Source organism: Dipteris shenzhenensis, chromosome 11 (genome assembly GCF_047967505.1).
Source record: "Dipteris shenzhenensis isolate YYH24624 ecotype China chromosome 11, Dip_SZ_1.0, whole genome shotgun sequence".
Taxonomy (NCBI): domain Eukaryota; kingdom Viridiplantae; phylum Streptophyta; class Polypodiopsida; order Gleicheniales; family Dipteridaceae; genus Dipteris; species Dipteris shenzhenensis.
The window spans coordinates 38198998-38213803 of NC_141606.1; the positions used below are offsets into that span (position 1 = coordinate 38198998).

The window sequence follows — 14806 nt, forward strand, 5'->3', positions numbered from 1 at the left end:
CTCTGAAGCGGTGGAAGTATGCTCTGAAGTAGAGGGCCTGACCCACCGTGGGCCAGAGGTGGTGCGAAGTGCAGTAGGGACTCGAGCAACCCTAGGAGGAGAAGGAGCTCGTGTCTAAGGTGGTGCCTGTGGAGCGGAGGGTCCTACTATCGTTCTCTGTCATAAGCTAGTACAAGCTGGTTGCTTTCTGATCTGCAAATCATGTACCGGTCCTGCCGACCTGCAACCTCGAATCTCTGGCAAAAGAAAGACCCATCGGGTCGCTGTAGCATGATGTGGTCATCTGAAATATTAGGGTCCTGGACAAGGACCCTAACTCTGGGTACCCCATTCATCCTAACCGCCTCAGTAGTCGAAGAAGACTCGCCAGGAAGAGGGGGGATCTCTACTACCACACCAAACCTCTCGCCAATAACTGAAAGAAGCCAGTGATAAACTAAGGGAAGACCAGGGAGCCTGATAAAAACAGAAGCTCCCTATTTGTCCTCTTCAACTGGGTCAAAGCCGAGTTGAAAGAGAAATAAAAAAATCCTCCTGTAGCCTAGAAGTAGAAACCCAGCCTGTAGCAAGTCTCTTGTGACGTCTGGGGAATCTAGGCACACCTGAAAGAAACCTCGTCCCAACAAACGAACATCCTTAAGGTGGGAGGCGAGTTCTTGGGGAGGCGCCACAAGCATCCAATCTCTAGCCTGTGATCTGGAGGGAGGTGAACCAAAGATACGTGCGAAGAGAGTCATGGAACACTCGTGCTCCAAGTCCTTTTGCAATTGCTGCAGCTCATCTTTTGAAAATGTGATGGTTCTCGCGGTCGGTGTGTGCGGTAACGGATTGACTAAATGGGTGCCCATTCGTCAATCGAGGTGGGTAAGGCCGACTCAAACACAATAAAGAAACTCCGTCCGCTTTCCTGATGCCCAGAAGACCCCCAAAAAAATGGGGGTACACCTGAAGGGAGAGGGTGAGGGAAGGAGGGAGATAAGAGAGAGAGCAAGTCTAGGTTGAAGGAGGGGGAGCTGGAAGGGAAAGAGGGAGGGCAGCAAGGGAGGGGACAGCAGGAAAGGGGGAGAAGTGAAGAGGAGAGAGGGAGGGGAGGAGAGAAGGAGAGGAAGGGGAGGAGAGGAGGGGGGGAGAGGAGGAGAGGGAAGGGGGGAGGTGCGAGCAGCAGCGCAGAGGGGGGCGCAGGAGCAGCAACAGGGGGGGAGTGCAGGCAGCAGCGCCGGGGGGGGGGGGGGGGGTAGTGCAGCAGCAGCGGAGGGGTAGCGCAGCAGCAGCCCGAAGGGGGGGGAGCGCAGCAGCAATGCGGGGGGCAAGGAGAGGGGAAGGGAGGGGGCAGCAGCAAGGAAGGGAGTCAAGGAGGGATGCAGGGGGAGTCGAGGGGAGGGCAGCAGGAGGAGCGGGGAGCAGCAGCAGTCTGGATATAAAAGCCTATATAAGGCAACCCCCTTTGCCTCATTCTTCATCCCGTCTTCAAAGCAGTTTGGGGCTTCACTACCTCAACCAACAGCAGCGGATCAGCCAGCAGTTTATGCCTACAACACGGAGCACCAGATCTGCCCTACAAGTTCCTCTACAGTCCTGGTTCAGTCCAGGCAGCAGTCGTTAGGGTTCTGCATCAGAGCAGTCCCCTCCTTCCATCAACACTCAGTTCAACAGTGACGGTTCAGTCCCTCTATACAGTATTTTCATTCCTCTTTTTTATTGATGGCTCATCCCCTCCATACAGTACTTAGTCCTTTTATTTATTACAATTGTGTTCAGCCTTTGGTCAAGATATTATTTCAGTTGTTCTTTAACTCTTCAGAAACCCATTATATTCCTCCCTCGGACTCTCACACTAGTCCCACAGTTCCACGTGTGCTTTGAGTGAATTATTCTATCAGTTAATGTAGTAGCGAGCAGGACAGAGAGTGACTGGCTATCTCCCTGTTACAATTGGAGATACGATATGTCAACAACAATCAATCTCGATTTTTTCTTGTATATCAATAAATGGATACAATCTAAATTACTAACAACAATCAATCTCGATTTTTTCCCAGCTCACCTGCCCTGTAGACTATCCAAGGACAATGTCTGTCCACCTTCATCCAAAGGCACCTGCTCAGCAACATTGCATTTTCTTCTGCGCTCCTGCTAAGTAGTAGTAAAAAGGAGTTCACAGAATCAACTATGATATTAATGTACAAAAATGCACCTTTTCACCAGATTTATCAGAAGCCTTCGCAACATCTATGCGGCTGACCCAGTAGTATGTTTCCTTACCCTCAAAAAGTTTAGTAATGGATCAAGCACATTGTCACTTGACGCTCCATGTGATTCGTGTTCCCTGTACAGTCAAAGATTGAACTCCAAAGTAGAAAAGAATACAATGATAGCTGCAAATTAATGGCCAATTCTCCCACCTTATTGTTTCAGACAGTCTCCGTGAAAGGTTCAGTCTCAAAAGGCCACCAAGCTCTTTGCGGGGAGAGCCAAAGCAGCCCTCATCAGAACAAGATTCATCTTCTTTTCCAGCGCCCATGAGCTCCACAAACTTCCTATTTTGCCAATCAAAGTCCCATGCCTCCATCTACATATAGTAGCACATACAATTTTTAGAGGAACAAGGTGTATGCGCACAACAGAAAAATAGATTGCAAATCTGGATCCACAGAGTTTAGAATCGTTACCACAGAATAATCAAAATTGCAATCATATCAAACATTCATCTCATATTTCTACTAACAAATTGAATGTCCTTCACTCATGAGTCATAGCCGTTTTAGATGGGAAATACATATTCGTTTTATGATACATGAGCACTAACCAGTCAGACTGACAACAAGCTTCCAAACACATTACAGGAGTTTTCAAGAATGCATATAAGCATGTGAAAATTCCTTCAGATAGACTGGAGCAAATCTTTAACAGACAGACCTTGTGAAAGAGGCTGTGACAACAAGCTACTTTTTAAACTAACATCTAGCATAAAGCTGGATTGCTTCATTTGAGCTCCCCAGACTGCACAAACTTAGTCACTCAAATCCCCTACAAACAACAAATGAGGAACCATCCACACTTTTTATTCTTTTACCCAAGATTAGCACCTTCTTAATCAAGGATAAAAAGGCTACAAAGCTGGAGTGACAAGTAATCCCAGAAGACTGGTAAGAAGAACAGAAAGCTCCAGGAAAGCAGGTCAAGTATAGAACAATATCGGAAGATAGAAACAATCATGTTGTCAAAAAGAAACTCCCAACTACTTGAGACCGAAGCTAGCTAAAAGTAATGCTAATGTTACCGCAATATAAACAAAAAATTTAAAACTCAACAATGGTAAGAAGTTCTTCCATTGGTCAGTCATTGCTTAAGGAAGATGCTCGCGGCCTTCATTCACGAGGGGGTCCAACACAGAGAGTACTTACTCAGGCGACGGAGCTTGGCCACATCATCAGACACCTCTCAGAGCAGGATCCCAAAGTTCTTCCCATCGAGTGACATTGATCGTCCAGTCTCTAGCCGTAGACGTGATAGAGACCCCGACCCAACGACCGCAGCACGACACACGAGACATCGAGGGGACACACAAATCACTCTGGGGGACCTCCTATCATTGTTTAGACCCGGGATACGTCCCACGAGAGTCACGATGGCTCTGGTCTTGCGTCGAGCCTCATCCAGGAGACCGAGACGCATGGCACCCCTTGACAGGCGCCAACGTCCCATCACCGGCTATGCACCAGCCAAGGCGACATGACATACGGAGGATTCTACTCCGCTCCAGTCCTTTTCCTTTCATTGTTACATCCAAATGTATTTGATTATGTATGATCAGACTTAGGATTCAGCATGGGTGATGATGTTCGTTTCAATAGCTCCACCCTTACTGTGATTTGTATCGGGTTTTCTTTCAGTCTCATAGACCCATCGGTCTTCCGAAGACTCTAATAAAATTTCTTTCTTTCTTTTTTCTTTCTCTTGCAAAAAGGATTCATTGAAGCCCCTACCCGTCCAAAACAGAATATACCTTGCCTTCTAGATATGCCACACAAGTAACACTGCCCATTATCTTCACAGCATCAACCCAAGGCAGTCAAACTGAAGCCAATAATCATGTGGTCTATTCCCATCTGCCTACAACTCTTTAGGCACAACCTATGTCTAGGATAGGCAGTCAAGAGGAAGCCACTAATTATGTGGCCATACAGTCAAGGGCTGGATGAAACCATGGGTGAGATGCAGTGTTTTGTTCGTTGTCCAAATACCACGCACCCTTACTGAATCACGCTCATTTCTGAAGGCGTGGACAGCATGGGAAGAACGTGAACCACTGATGGAGGTGTACTAAAGGCGTGGAGAGTTTGGTTTCGACTTGTTGTGCTCCCCCCTTGGGAGCATTTGGCATCTCTCTACAACAAGGTCTTGCCAATGAAGCATGTCACCTTGAATGTACAGATGCGAGTGTTGAACCCTGCGAAGTCAACTACTATGTGGAAGCACATCAACAAGTTGCAAGCTCTTTAGAAGGAGGTGCTTCAAGCAAGAAAGCAGATATCTTCCAAGGACATGGCCATTACTTTGATATCCCATCTTTCTCCACAATACTCAGTGTTCTATTCGCCCCTAATCATGAGTGTGAGGCCGAACACTCTCACATGGGAAGAGTTGCTGCTGATAGTGTTGGACCAAGAGGAGCTGTTCGCCATCCCCAACAGGGTGCAGGATCAGAAGCCTTGACTACCCGCACGCAACAAGGTGAAGCAACAACAATTGTAAAGGTAAGCAAAAGTCTTCTGATAAGAATCAGACCGTGAGGTCTTGAAGGCGACCGGTCATGTAACCACTAGATGAGAAAACCTGTTCAAGCTTGACAAAATTACTATCGGAACTTGACCCCACACTACCACTCGGGCTACAAGAACTAAGAGAGACTCCTCTTGGGACTGAAACAACTATCAATAGATGTCTATGGTAATCTCACGAATCTCCTAACGGTCCATGTGCATCTACCGTTGCGCAACTCGCAACATTGAAGCTGCGTCCCACAGAACATGGCCCAACGATCTAGGAGAATTGTCTGATCCTCTCACCTATTGGACCCATTTGGCTCGTGAGGAGTGGTATGAAAACTCGGGTCGCCCGAACCTCCATGGCTTGGAGGTCACAGCTCGCACTCTCATAGCAATCGCTAAGCCATTGGGAGCCTGGATCCTGCTCTTTGAGTCTATTTATGGAAGCTAAGTCCGTCTCAACTCTCTCCCGCTCTTGCAAAGCGCGTCTCCATTTAAGGTTCTAGGACTGAAGTTTCTCATTGCTCCTCTATATCACATTTGTCACCCAGGAAGCCGCTGTTGCAAAGCGTATCTCCGTCTAAGGACTTGGGACTGAAGCTTCTCGCTACTCCTCTATATCACATATGTCACCCAAGAAGCCCACCCATCCTTCTCAGCTATTGCTTGTTGCACCTTCTCCTCCTGAAGTAAATCATATGGAATGTGAACCATTTTTGAAGGAGTCCACGGCAGGATTGCTCCATATGAAGTGCGATAGGAGAATGATCTGACATCATAGTGCTTGCTAGAATGCTCATGGAGCCTCCACAATGTACAGCACAATCCCCAACGTAAAAACTATCAAGGCGCTCCAACAAACCATCATGACTCCTCTGCTCTAGGTGAGGTAAGATAGGAGAATGATTTCATGGAACCTCCCCCGGTGCATAGCCCAATCCCTAACGTAAAAACTATCGAGGCACTCCAACAAACCATCGGGCCTCCTCTATCTGAAAGAAGAGAGGAGGCTGCCGGGGATCCTGGTAAACTCTACCTTTCTCCAGGGGTCTGTACCACAGATCATGAAGATAAACTGCTTCCAAGTACTCCTCTCCGTTGTAGGAACCTCTAAGAAAGAAGGACCTCCCTGCTCGTCCTCTACATACTCTAGGTTGTTGAAGTCACCTCTAACAATCCCAGAGCCAACATCTGGAAGACACTCTGTCAAGCATCTCCAAAAAGCAAGCTGGTGCTATCTACAGACACGTGCATACACATTCAAGACCCCTGTCCTAGACTCATCCACACACATAGACCCATCCAAACCACTCGTCCTTTGATAAGCTCACACAGATCAAAGACCTCCGAGGCCACTGCTTGAGAAATTGAAATGCAAATGCATCCACTCCGCCCTACTGCAAGGGACCACACCTCTAGCCCTCTACCTAGAAGCCTTCAGAAGTACTCTTCGCAGGATTCCCCCATCCACCCGTGAAGAGATTGAAAGGGAGCCTATCATGTGGAATGACAAGATTTTGGATGAGCTTGGCAGACCACTTGGAGCTTCTCCTTACATGCAGTGGCCAAGATGGGAGAGGGGCCCTGCATCTACAGTGGGAGCATGGAAAGCCTTCAGGAAGCTTCCTGCACACCGACAGGCCCAGATGGTTCTTAATCTCAGAGGGAGTGCAGGGAGAGTCCAACAGATTGATGCAGCCTTGCCCTTGGATTGGGTGGACACAGATGACATGCCTATTACTTGCTCTACCTGGAAGGGGGCATTTTCCAGATTGGGAGTTCCTTTACAGGTGATTGCTTTTCTTGACACACATGAGGATGCCTTAGTTTTTTATGTTTCTTCGGGGGGCAGGCCGTCCAGATCCACAGACGATATCTTGTTGGAGGTACCGTTTCATCCAATCAGGATAGTGGGCTTCATGGAGCATGGCTCTCTTTCACAGTGGTACTTGCCGCTTCTCCTCACCCTTGGCTCATGGAGGTGTCCCAATTAAGTTTTTGCAATGGGACTCTGGGAGATGGGAATGGATAGATGAAAGGCACTGAGAGAAGGGCATCCCCTTCTTTCGTTACACGGTCACTAATGCCAAGAAATTCCAACTCAGCTGTAGGGGTTGGAGGCCCACCAGAGACATCATTGGGAGAACTTTCAGATTCCTGCAGACTTGCAGAAATTTTGTTGGCAGAGACTCTGGAAATCCCACCGGAATAGGAAAATCACTCTCTTCTTTTGGCTTTCTATTCATGGTGGGATAGCAGTAAACCATTAGAGATCCAGGTTCGGAGCTGACCCTTCTTGCCCTCGCTGCCTTTCTGCCTTGGAGACAATACAGCAATGCCTTTGGGATTGCAGATAGGCGAGAATCATATGGAAGGGGATTGCAAGACTTTTCAGCACTTTTGTTCGCCTACCTTTCTATATGACCTGGGGATCAGTGGCTTGGCTTACTCTTTCAGGGCCCCAGGTATTTTTTGAGACTTGATTCCTCTTGGGCTCTTCACATCCGACGACACCTTGTGGAGTCGTGCTCTCTAGAGAATGTTCCGGCCACTCTTTTCACGGCTGCTCACTCCTCGATCGACTCTCCATGGGAGATCCTAGCTAGCATTGCAGCATGGCACATTTGGAGAGCCAGATGCACTAAGGCTTTGGAGGGTTCTCAGGTTCACCCTTCTCCAATCTTGGCCAGGTCTTGGACTAATACAATACACACTCTGATGGCCATTTGGGCGACCATGCAAGGATCATCTCGAGCAGCCTCCTCCAAGGGAGTTACTTTTCTCAGAGATTGGAGAGACTCTCCCTTCTTTGCTGAGACTTCTACAAGGTTGAGATGGCATTTTCAGCCTCAGCCTTGGTTTCTTTCTACCTCATTTCTCTGAGGTGTTTTTTATTCCATGCTTAGCATGGTGTATTTCCGCACAGAGCTTGCTCTAGCGGGTTTCTTTCTTACTTAATAGAAGTCTCTTTTTTTTTTTTGGGGGGGGGGGGAGGGGAAATCATGGGAGTCATAAAATAACTGAAGTGCGTCAAGGTCCCTTTGAAGTCCCTCTGTAGAGGAAGACAGAAGAGCCACATTGTCTGCATAAAGCAATATCCAGATCAATATGCTAGCGAGAGAGCAACCAAACCCCCCTATGCCTGCATCACTTCTATGTAAAGACCAAACAGAGTGGGTCATAAAGGACACCCCTGTTTGACCCCAATAGTGCTCATGATCTCATCTGTCCACCCAACCAACTCTCTCGTAAAGTGCCATGACAACCCAAATCATCTCCTGGTCATACCCCAAATCCTGTAGGCCACGTATGAGGTAGGCTCTCGAGACTGTGTCAAATGCCTTGCGGAAATCCACAAAGCAAAATAGACCCTCTATTTCCGTGCCCTCGCCTCCTCGATGACACACCTGAGCGTGAGAATATGATCCATAGTGCCATGATCACGTCGGAAACCATCTTGTCCTGCTGCTCTAAGTCCTTGACACTCCGCAAATCGGCTAACCTCGGAATCAAGCACGGATGAGTGTCGGTGAGTGGTGAGAGGGACTGTCTCTCTAGAAATCTCCGCCAGAAGTCCTTGGAGTTGTTACAGAACAGAATGTTCAATGGTTCCTCCTCGTTCCGACAAATAAAGTCTAGTTTCTTCCTACAAACCAGTCTCTACGATACTCGAGTAGTGTCTCTGGTTCTGTTTTTGGCTTCGAATCTAAGCTGACGGCGTAAAGCCTTATACTCTTCATCGTATCAATTATTACATGGTACGGTCCCAGGAGGTGGTTGGCGAGTGGATCGTGTGGTGTGCAGGAAAGCATGGAGGGCAGCCTAATGTAGTGAGCGGGTGATCAAGGCAGCTCGGTCCTCTAATAGGGGTATGAAGTCAATGAAAGCAAGGAGTATATATAGATGGTCAGAGTAGGCAGGTGAGTGGTCATGGTCGCAAGCGTATATCATGGTATGAGAAGTAAGAACTCAGTGGGGTGGAAGGTGCTGTACAACGGTGGGGAGTGGAGATGCTAAAGAAAAGGTAAGTGTGATCAGCCCTTGGGGGGAGAGGTGCTACAATGAAATCGGTGATGCGTGAAGTGAAGGCAAGGGATCCCATGATGTAATCAACAACGCTAGAGCCCCCCCCCATGTGGGAGGCATGTGAAACCACCCGAGGTGGGCCATCTGTCGGGACCATTATAGATAATGAGATCATGCATCCTACCAAGGTCTAGTAGAGCCTACCCATAAGATGTGACTGGCCCTCGTCTGTCAGCTGAAACCCGTATCACACCTGCATCCTCAAGGTCAACGTCGGGCAGTAGAATGGAATCATCCCCGAAGTCAAGAAGTGGCACCTGACGAGCGCATGTCCTCGGTTGAAGTCTCCAACTAGGAGGACTTCTCCGTGGCTCGAGAAATCAACAATGGACTAATATAGAACTGCAAATGGAGATGTCTCAGTCTCATCTCGGGCTCGCAAAGTGGGAGCTCTTGAGAGGGAAGTAGCATACTGCAACAAACAGATCCCGGTTGTCCACGTGTCGAATCCGGATCCAAAGAAATCTAGAATGAGTATCTCTCTGCTCTATCAAAATGGTTTCCGAAAGGATAGATCTATAGAGAACTGCTACCCCTCCTGATCCACGTACCCCCCCTGTGTCCCTAGTCTCATCTCTGTAGGCAAACTTCTCATTAGGCATTTTGTCAAATGTTCTCCTTGCAAAATCAAGTTTTCCACATGTGCCATACATGTTGGTAAGAGTAATGTCTACCACCACATCAAAGTCATACCCACTTTCCAGAAAATCATGAAGCGCCCACTCACCAATGGATAGCATTGTACAGACGGCACATGCATCCAGAATACAGATAAAGGTGACCTTATCTAGCTTTATACCTTCTGCTTGCATTTTTCCATAAAATAATACAGCCTCCTTTTCTAGCCCATGCTAGACATAAATTGCAATTATCATGGAAGTCCATCGAACCAGAGTATGAGCAGACATTGTGTTGAATATAATTGGTGCATCGTGGCGCTCTGGACTCTGATGTGTCACCATGTAAAAGACTATGTCGCGGCATGTATAGGATTCTGAGAAACTCCCTGGTTCTAACCATAAGGTACCATTACAGTTCCAAATGGTGCAAGATAGGGTCTCGGAGATCTGAGTCTCATAGACCCCGCCTCCCAATGCGAAAGAGGGGGAAGAGAGTGATGCTCAACGGGAGCCTCTTAGAAGTCGTCCATCCCTAACTACTGCCCACTTCCCCTCCTTACGTGCCTGATCACGCTGCTGCAACAAGGAGCACCTCTCCTCAACCTGTAGAGGGGTGAGGTCTTCATCCATGGAGATCGCTGGCTGATCTCATAGTACTGACCTGCATCATAAAATCGAAAGTCGATCTTGAGCGTCATGGAACCGTATGACGTACAAAGGTAGGGGGGTGTGGCAAGATAGTGGGTGGTGGTCGTGCCATCTGAGCAAAGATGGCGGATACCTGAGGTACACATACAAGGATCTCAATGGTCCCAATCGGATAGGAGGTAAGGAGCTACTCAAAGAGAGACATAATGAAATGGAAATGAAATAGCAAGAGCAATGAACAAAATGAAAGTACTCTCAAGCCGACTAAAGAGCTTTTAGGCTTGATACATGATTGATGTGACAAGTGACAAGTGACAAGTACAGCTCTTACATAGAGCACACACACACATGAATACCAAAGCATATGGGATAACTCCCAATGTGACACGTGGCATCCATAGGACACACTAGACTAAAACTCACACTAGAACTCACTAGAACACACTAAACTAACTCAACTCGACTTCATGTTTTAACACCTCCCATGAAGGCAAGGTGAGAGACTACTGGAATGGAACCAAGAACAGAACATGACAACGACAGTATCTTTTACTCTATGGAATGTGAGAACTAGACATGGCTCCCATGCTAACTCAAGAGGCAATCGAGCATGGCTCAGTGGCTGGTGAGCATGGTATAGACTCAAAGGCTCACCTAGCATGGCTCAGAGGCTCATCATGCATGGATGCATGACAAACTCAAAGGTCTAGGAGACCAATGCACTAACATCCTGGAAATCACATGCCAGGCCTGATAAAATAGACCTATCAAAGCCAATACATGGTTGCCGCATCTGAAAATCAAGCCTCGTGAGCTGCTCCTCTCCCCGTGAGCTGCTGCCCCCCCCCTCTCCTCTCTCAACCAGCCCCCTCTCCCTCTCCCTCACCCTCGCTGCCCCCCCCCTCTCCCTCCCCTTGCTGCTGCTCCTCTCCCTCTCTCCTCGCCGGCTCCCTCCCCCTCCACCCTCACCCTCCCGCTCCCCTTCCTCCTCCCCGCCCTCCCTCTCCTCCACCCGCCAGCCCGCCCGCCCCCCTCCTCCACCCCCGCCCCCTCCCTCCTCCCCCGCCCACCCTCTCCCCCCCTGCCTGCCTACCCGCCTTCCCTCTCCCCCCTGCCAGCCCCCTCGCTTGCTCTCCCACCCGCCCCCTCCCCCACGCCCCGCCCCCTCCTTTCCTCTCCCCCGCCCACCCTCTCCCTCCCCGCCAGCCCCCACCCCCACCCCCGCCCCCTCCCTTCCTAACCTGCAGCTCCCCTCCGCCTCCCCCCGTCTCCTCTCCCCCGCCCCCCTCCTCTCCCCCGCCCCCCTTCTCCCCCCCGCTGCTGCCTTCCCCCGCCCCTTCTACCCCCCACTGCTGCCTTCCCCCACCTCCTCCTACCCATAGCCTACCCCCCGCAGCCTACCTCCTTCTACCCCCTGCCCCCTTCTCCCCCCCGCAGCCTACCCTCGCTCTCCTCTTCCCCCCCCGCAGCCCCCCCACCTCCTCTACTCCTCTTTCCCTCTCTCGTACCCTCTCCTGTTCTCCTTCCTCCAACGCCCGTGTTCCAAGGCGTCCTGGGCAGCAGTTTCACAGACGGGGAGCTTTTTCAGTGTTTGAATCAACCTTTTCACATCGATTGGCGAATGGATCCCCATTCAGCCAATCTTCATCCACTTCCACCGGTCGCGAGAACCGTCATTTTTTCAGAAGACGAGTTGCAGCAGCTCAAGAAAGATGTGAAACTAGAGGGCTCCACATCACTTTTCGCCCACATCTTTGGGTCACACCCTTCCAGATCACAGGCTAAAAACTGGATGCTAGCGGCGTTACCAGGAGATCTCGCCCCATACCTCAAGGATATTCGACTTTTGGGATGTGGATTCTTCCAAGTGGTTTTCGACTCCCACGAGTCCACAGCCCTTGTTCTCAAAGCTAATCCTCTGGCTTTGGGTTTGAGGAGGATTTTTCTTTTGCCCTACACCATGGGCTTCGATAATCGAGGAGGACAATCAGGTCACATCACTGTTCATTAGATTTCTTGGTCTTCCTTAGGTCTACCATCGACTTCTTGCTACTATCAGAGCCACATTCGTAGTGGTCACTGAGATCCCCCCCATCCTGGCATGCCTTCTTCCTCGGCAGAGGTAGTCACAGCGGACGGGGTGCCTCGAGTTAGGGTCATTGTCTCTAAACCTAACATCTTAAATGACCACATCATGCTTCAACGTCCAGATGGCTCTCTCTTTCGACAGAGAGTCGAGATTGCAGGTAGACAGGACCAGTGCAAGATTTGCAAGACCCTTGGGCACTTTGCTAGAGATTGCCCAAGGAAGAGAAAAAGACCCAAGAGGTCTTCTGGTGCAGCTCCTTCACGTACTACCCCAACTGCACCTCCCAACGCCCTGTACCACGCACTCTAGGACCACCAGGAGCAACAGGACGCCCTGCTTCGTGCACCCCAGGACCACCAGAGGCAACAGGGTGCCTAAAGCCCGCAGCGCACCCAATACCATGGTGGAGAGCAATCAAAGCGGACCTCAGGAGGAGACCTTTGATCCGGTTTAGACACACGCCATCCAGACTCCAGAGGTAGATGTTGCTACAGCCCCAGACACTACAGTTCCACATCAGAAGGGGCCTTTAGATGCACCAATACCAGCCCCAGTCACTTTGGTTTCTCATCATGAGGGGGCTACCGATACTTCTTCCCCACAGACTGTTCTTGCCACAGTCAGGACGACCAAGGGAATGCATGCACAGATGAGGACTCCAAATTCCTCTTTAGCCCAACCACAGGCCTCCTCAGCCCCCAGCTCCAGTTCTGCTGACAGAGACCTAGCAGGTCCTTCTCCTCCATATAGTGCACAAGCAGGGCCATGAAGACAAGGTCACCTGTTTAGAAAGGTGCTTCGTACTAATCATTTCGTCCCTGTATAGCAGAGACTCTCCCTTCCTTACTGAGACTTCTACAGGGTTGAGTTGGCATTTTCAGCCTCAACCTTGGTTTCTTTCTACCTCATTCTTCTGAGGTGTTTTTATTACATGCTTAGCATGTTGTATTTCCACACAGAGCTTGCTCTAACGAGTTTCTTTCTTTCTTAATGGAGGTCTATTTTTTGCAAAAAAAAAATACATGGTTGCCACAGTACATCCCCCTCTTGGCTCCAGGGACTAATGAGAGACATGGAGCCACACACAAGAAAATAAACAAATGAATACATCATTTTGGGAGGACCAAGGCAAAGGACCTTTATTGACCCAACACACATCATTTATTTCATTCATTTTTGGAAAACAACCCAAGGCAGAGTACCCAAATATCACTAACTATTATCTATTACTTCAAATAGATCATGCAAAACAATAGATAAAGCTCGTCAGTCAAGTTCAATAGATATGGCATAAAGATTCTCGAGCTTGGCTTTGATTTCGATGGCTGAAGCAATTAGGTCAAAGTGATGAAGTAATTTGTTATTCAACCTCACACCGATAATGCCAATGCTTTCTCCCTAGATAATGTGACTTCTCCACGAGGACGAGACTCCGTGGTATCAAATCCATCTGAGGTAGTGAAGCGGTGGACTAGTAGCTCCCACAAGTAGAAATCCCACGGAAAAAAGTGGTAGATGGAGCAGCAAATCGTGGGCACCAGCAAATCGGGGGCACCCGCGAATCGGGGGTAAAGTGAGGGCAACTCAGCTCAATAGCTCATGGCGCATTTGGAGAGGCAATGAGCAGCAGCAATGGCACGCCAATCAAGGCAATAGGCAGCTGCAAATGGCACTTCAATCGAGGGCAAAGGGCAGCTGCAAATGACATGGTAGATGGACACTCCGTATGGGCAGGCTGGTACAGCTGTATGGGCAATTGGATACGGTTGCAGTCCGTACGAGCAGGCTGGCAGGAGTGCATGCAATACGGAGGACTAGTACGGACTTGTTGTATGGCGGACCAGCATGCAAGCTGTACAACGCACCAGTCCGTACGGCCTGTACGACCTGTTTGCAGGCTAAAACAACAGCCAAGGTTGAGGCATTCCAGCTGATGGAGAGGCTAATGGCGAGGCTAATGGGGCGGCTGAAGCTAATGGCGAAGCATTCCGGGCTGATTCTTCAACAGCTTCAAACAATGGTGAGGCTAAGGAAAAGGAGCTCTACCTTGGAGGAGAGGGTAGCTTCCATTTGCGGGCTTCTCTCATCCTCTAGGTAGAATAATAAGAAGGGGAAGGTAGGAAGGGAGGCTCTGATACCACATGAAGGTGCATGGTGGAGAGGGAGAGAGAGAGAGAGAGAGAGGGTAGGCTAGGGAGAGAGATAATGATACTCAAAGAGAGACATAATGAAATGGAAATGAAATAGCAAGAGCAATGAACAAAATGAAAGTACTCACATGCCGGCCAAAGAGCTTGTAGGCTTGATGCATGATTTTATTTTATTTTTTTTTTCAAATAAAAGACTTCTATTAAGTATTAAAGAAAACCGTTAGAGCAAGCTCCATATGGGAATACGGGATACACCATGCAATGCATGAAAAGCTCAAGAGCCAAAAAGAAAGGATTGGGGCTGATAGTGCCATCTCAATCCGGTAGCAACCTCCGAGAAAAAGAGAGAACCCCTCCAAACTCGAAGAAATACAGTCCTCCTAGAAGAGCCTTGATACATGATTGATGTGACAAGTGACAAGTATAGCTCTTATATAGAGCACA

General features: G+C 49.0%; 1 protein-coding gene across 1 annotated transcript in view; it reads right to left on the reverse strand.

The window, feature by feature from the left end:
- The window catches only part of LOC147896988 (P-loop containing nucleoside triphosphate hydrolases superfamily protein), a 129814-nt gene that overhangs the window by 52358 nt on the left and 62650 nt on the right, over positions 1 to 14806 (reverse strand). The window contains exons 7-9 of the mRNA XM_087381387.1: positions 2403 to 2569; positions 2263 to 2326; positions 2045 to 2133 (exon numbers count right to left, since the gene is read on the reverse strand). Of these exons, the coding sequence (XP_087237513.1) occupies positions 2045 to 2133; positions 2263 to 2326; positions 2403 to 2569 (320 nt within the window). The remainder of the gene's footprint in view (positions 1 to 2044; positions 2134 to 2262; positions 2327 to 2402; positions 2570 to 14806) is intronic.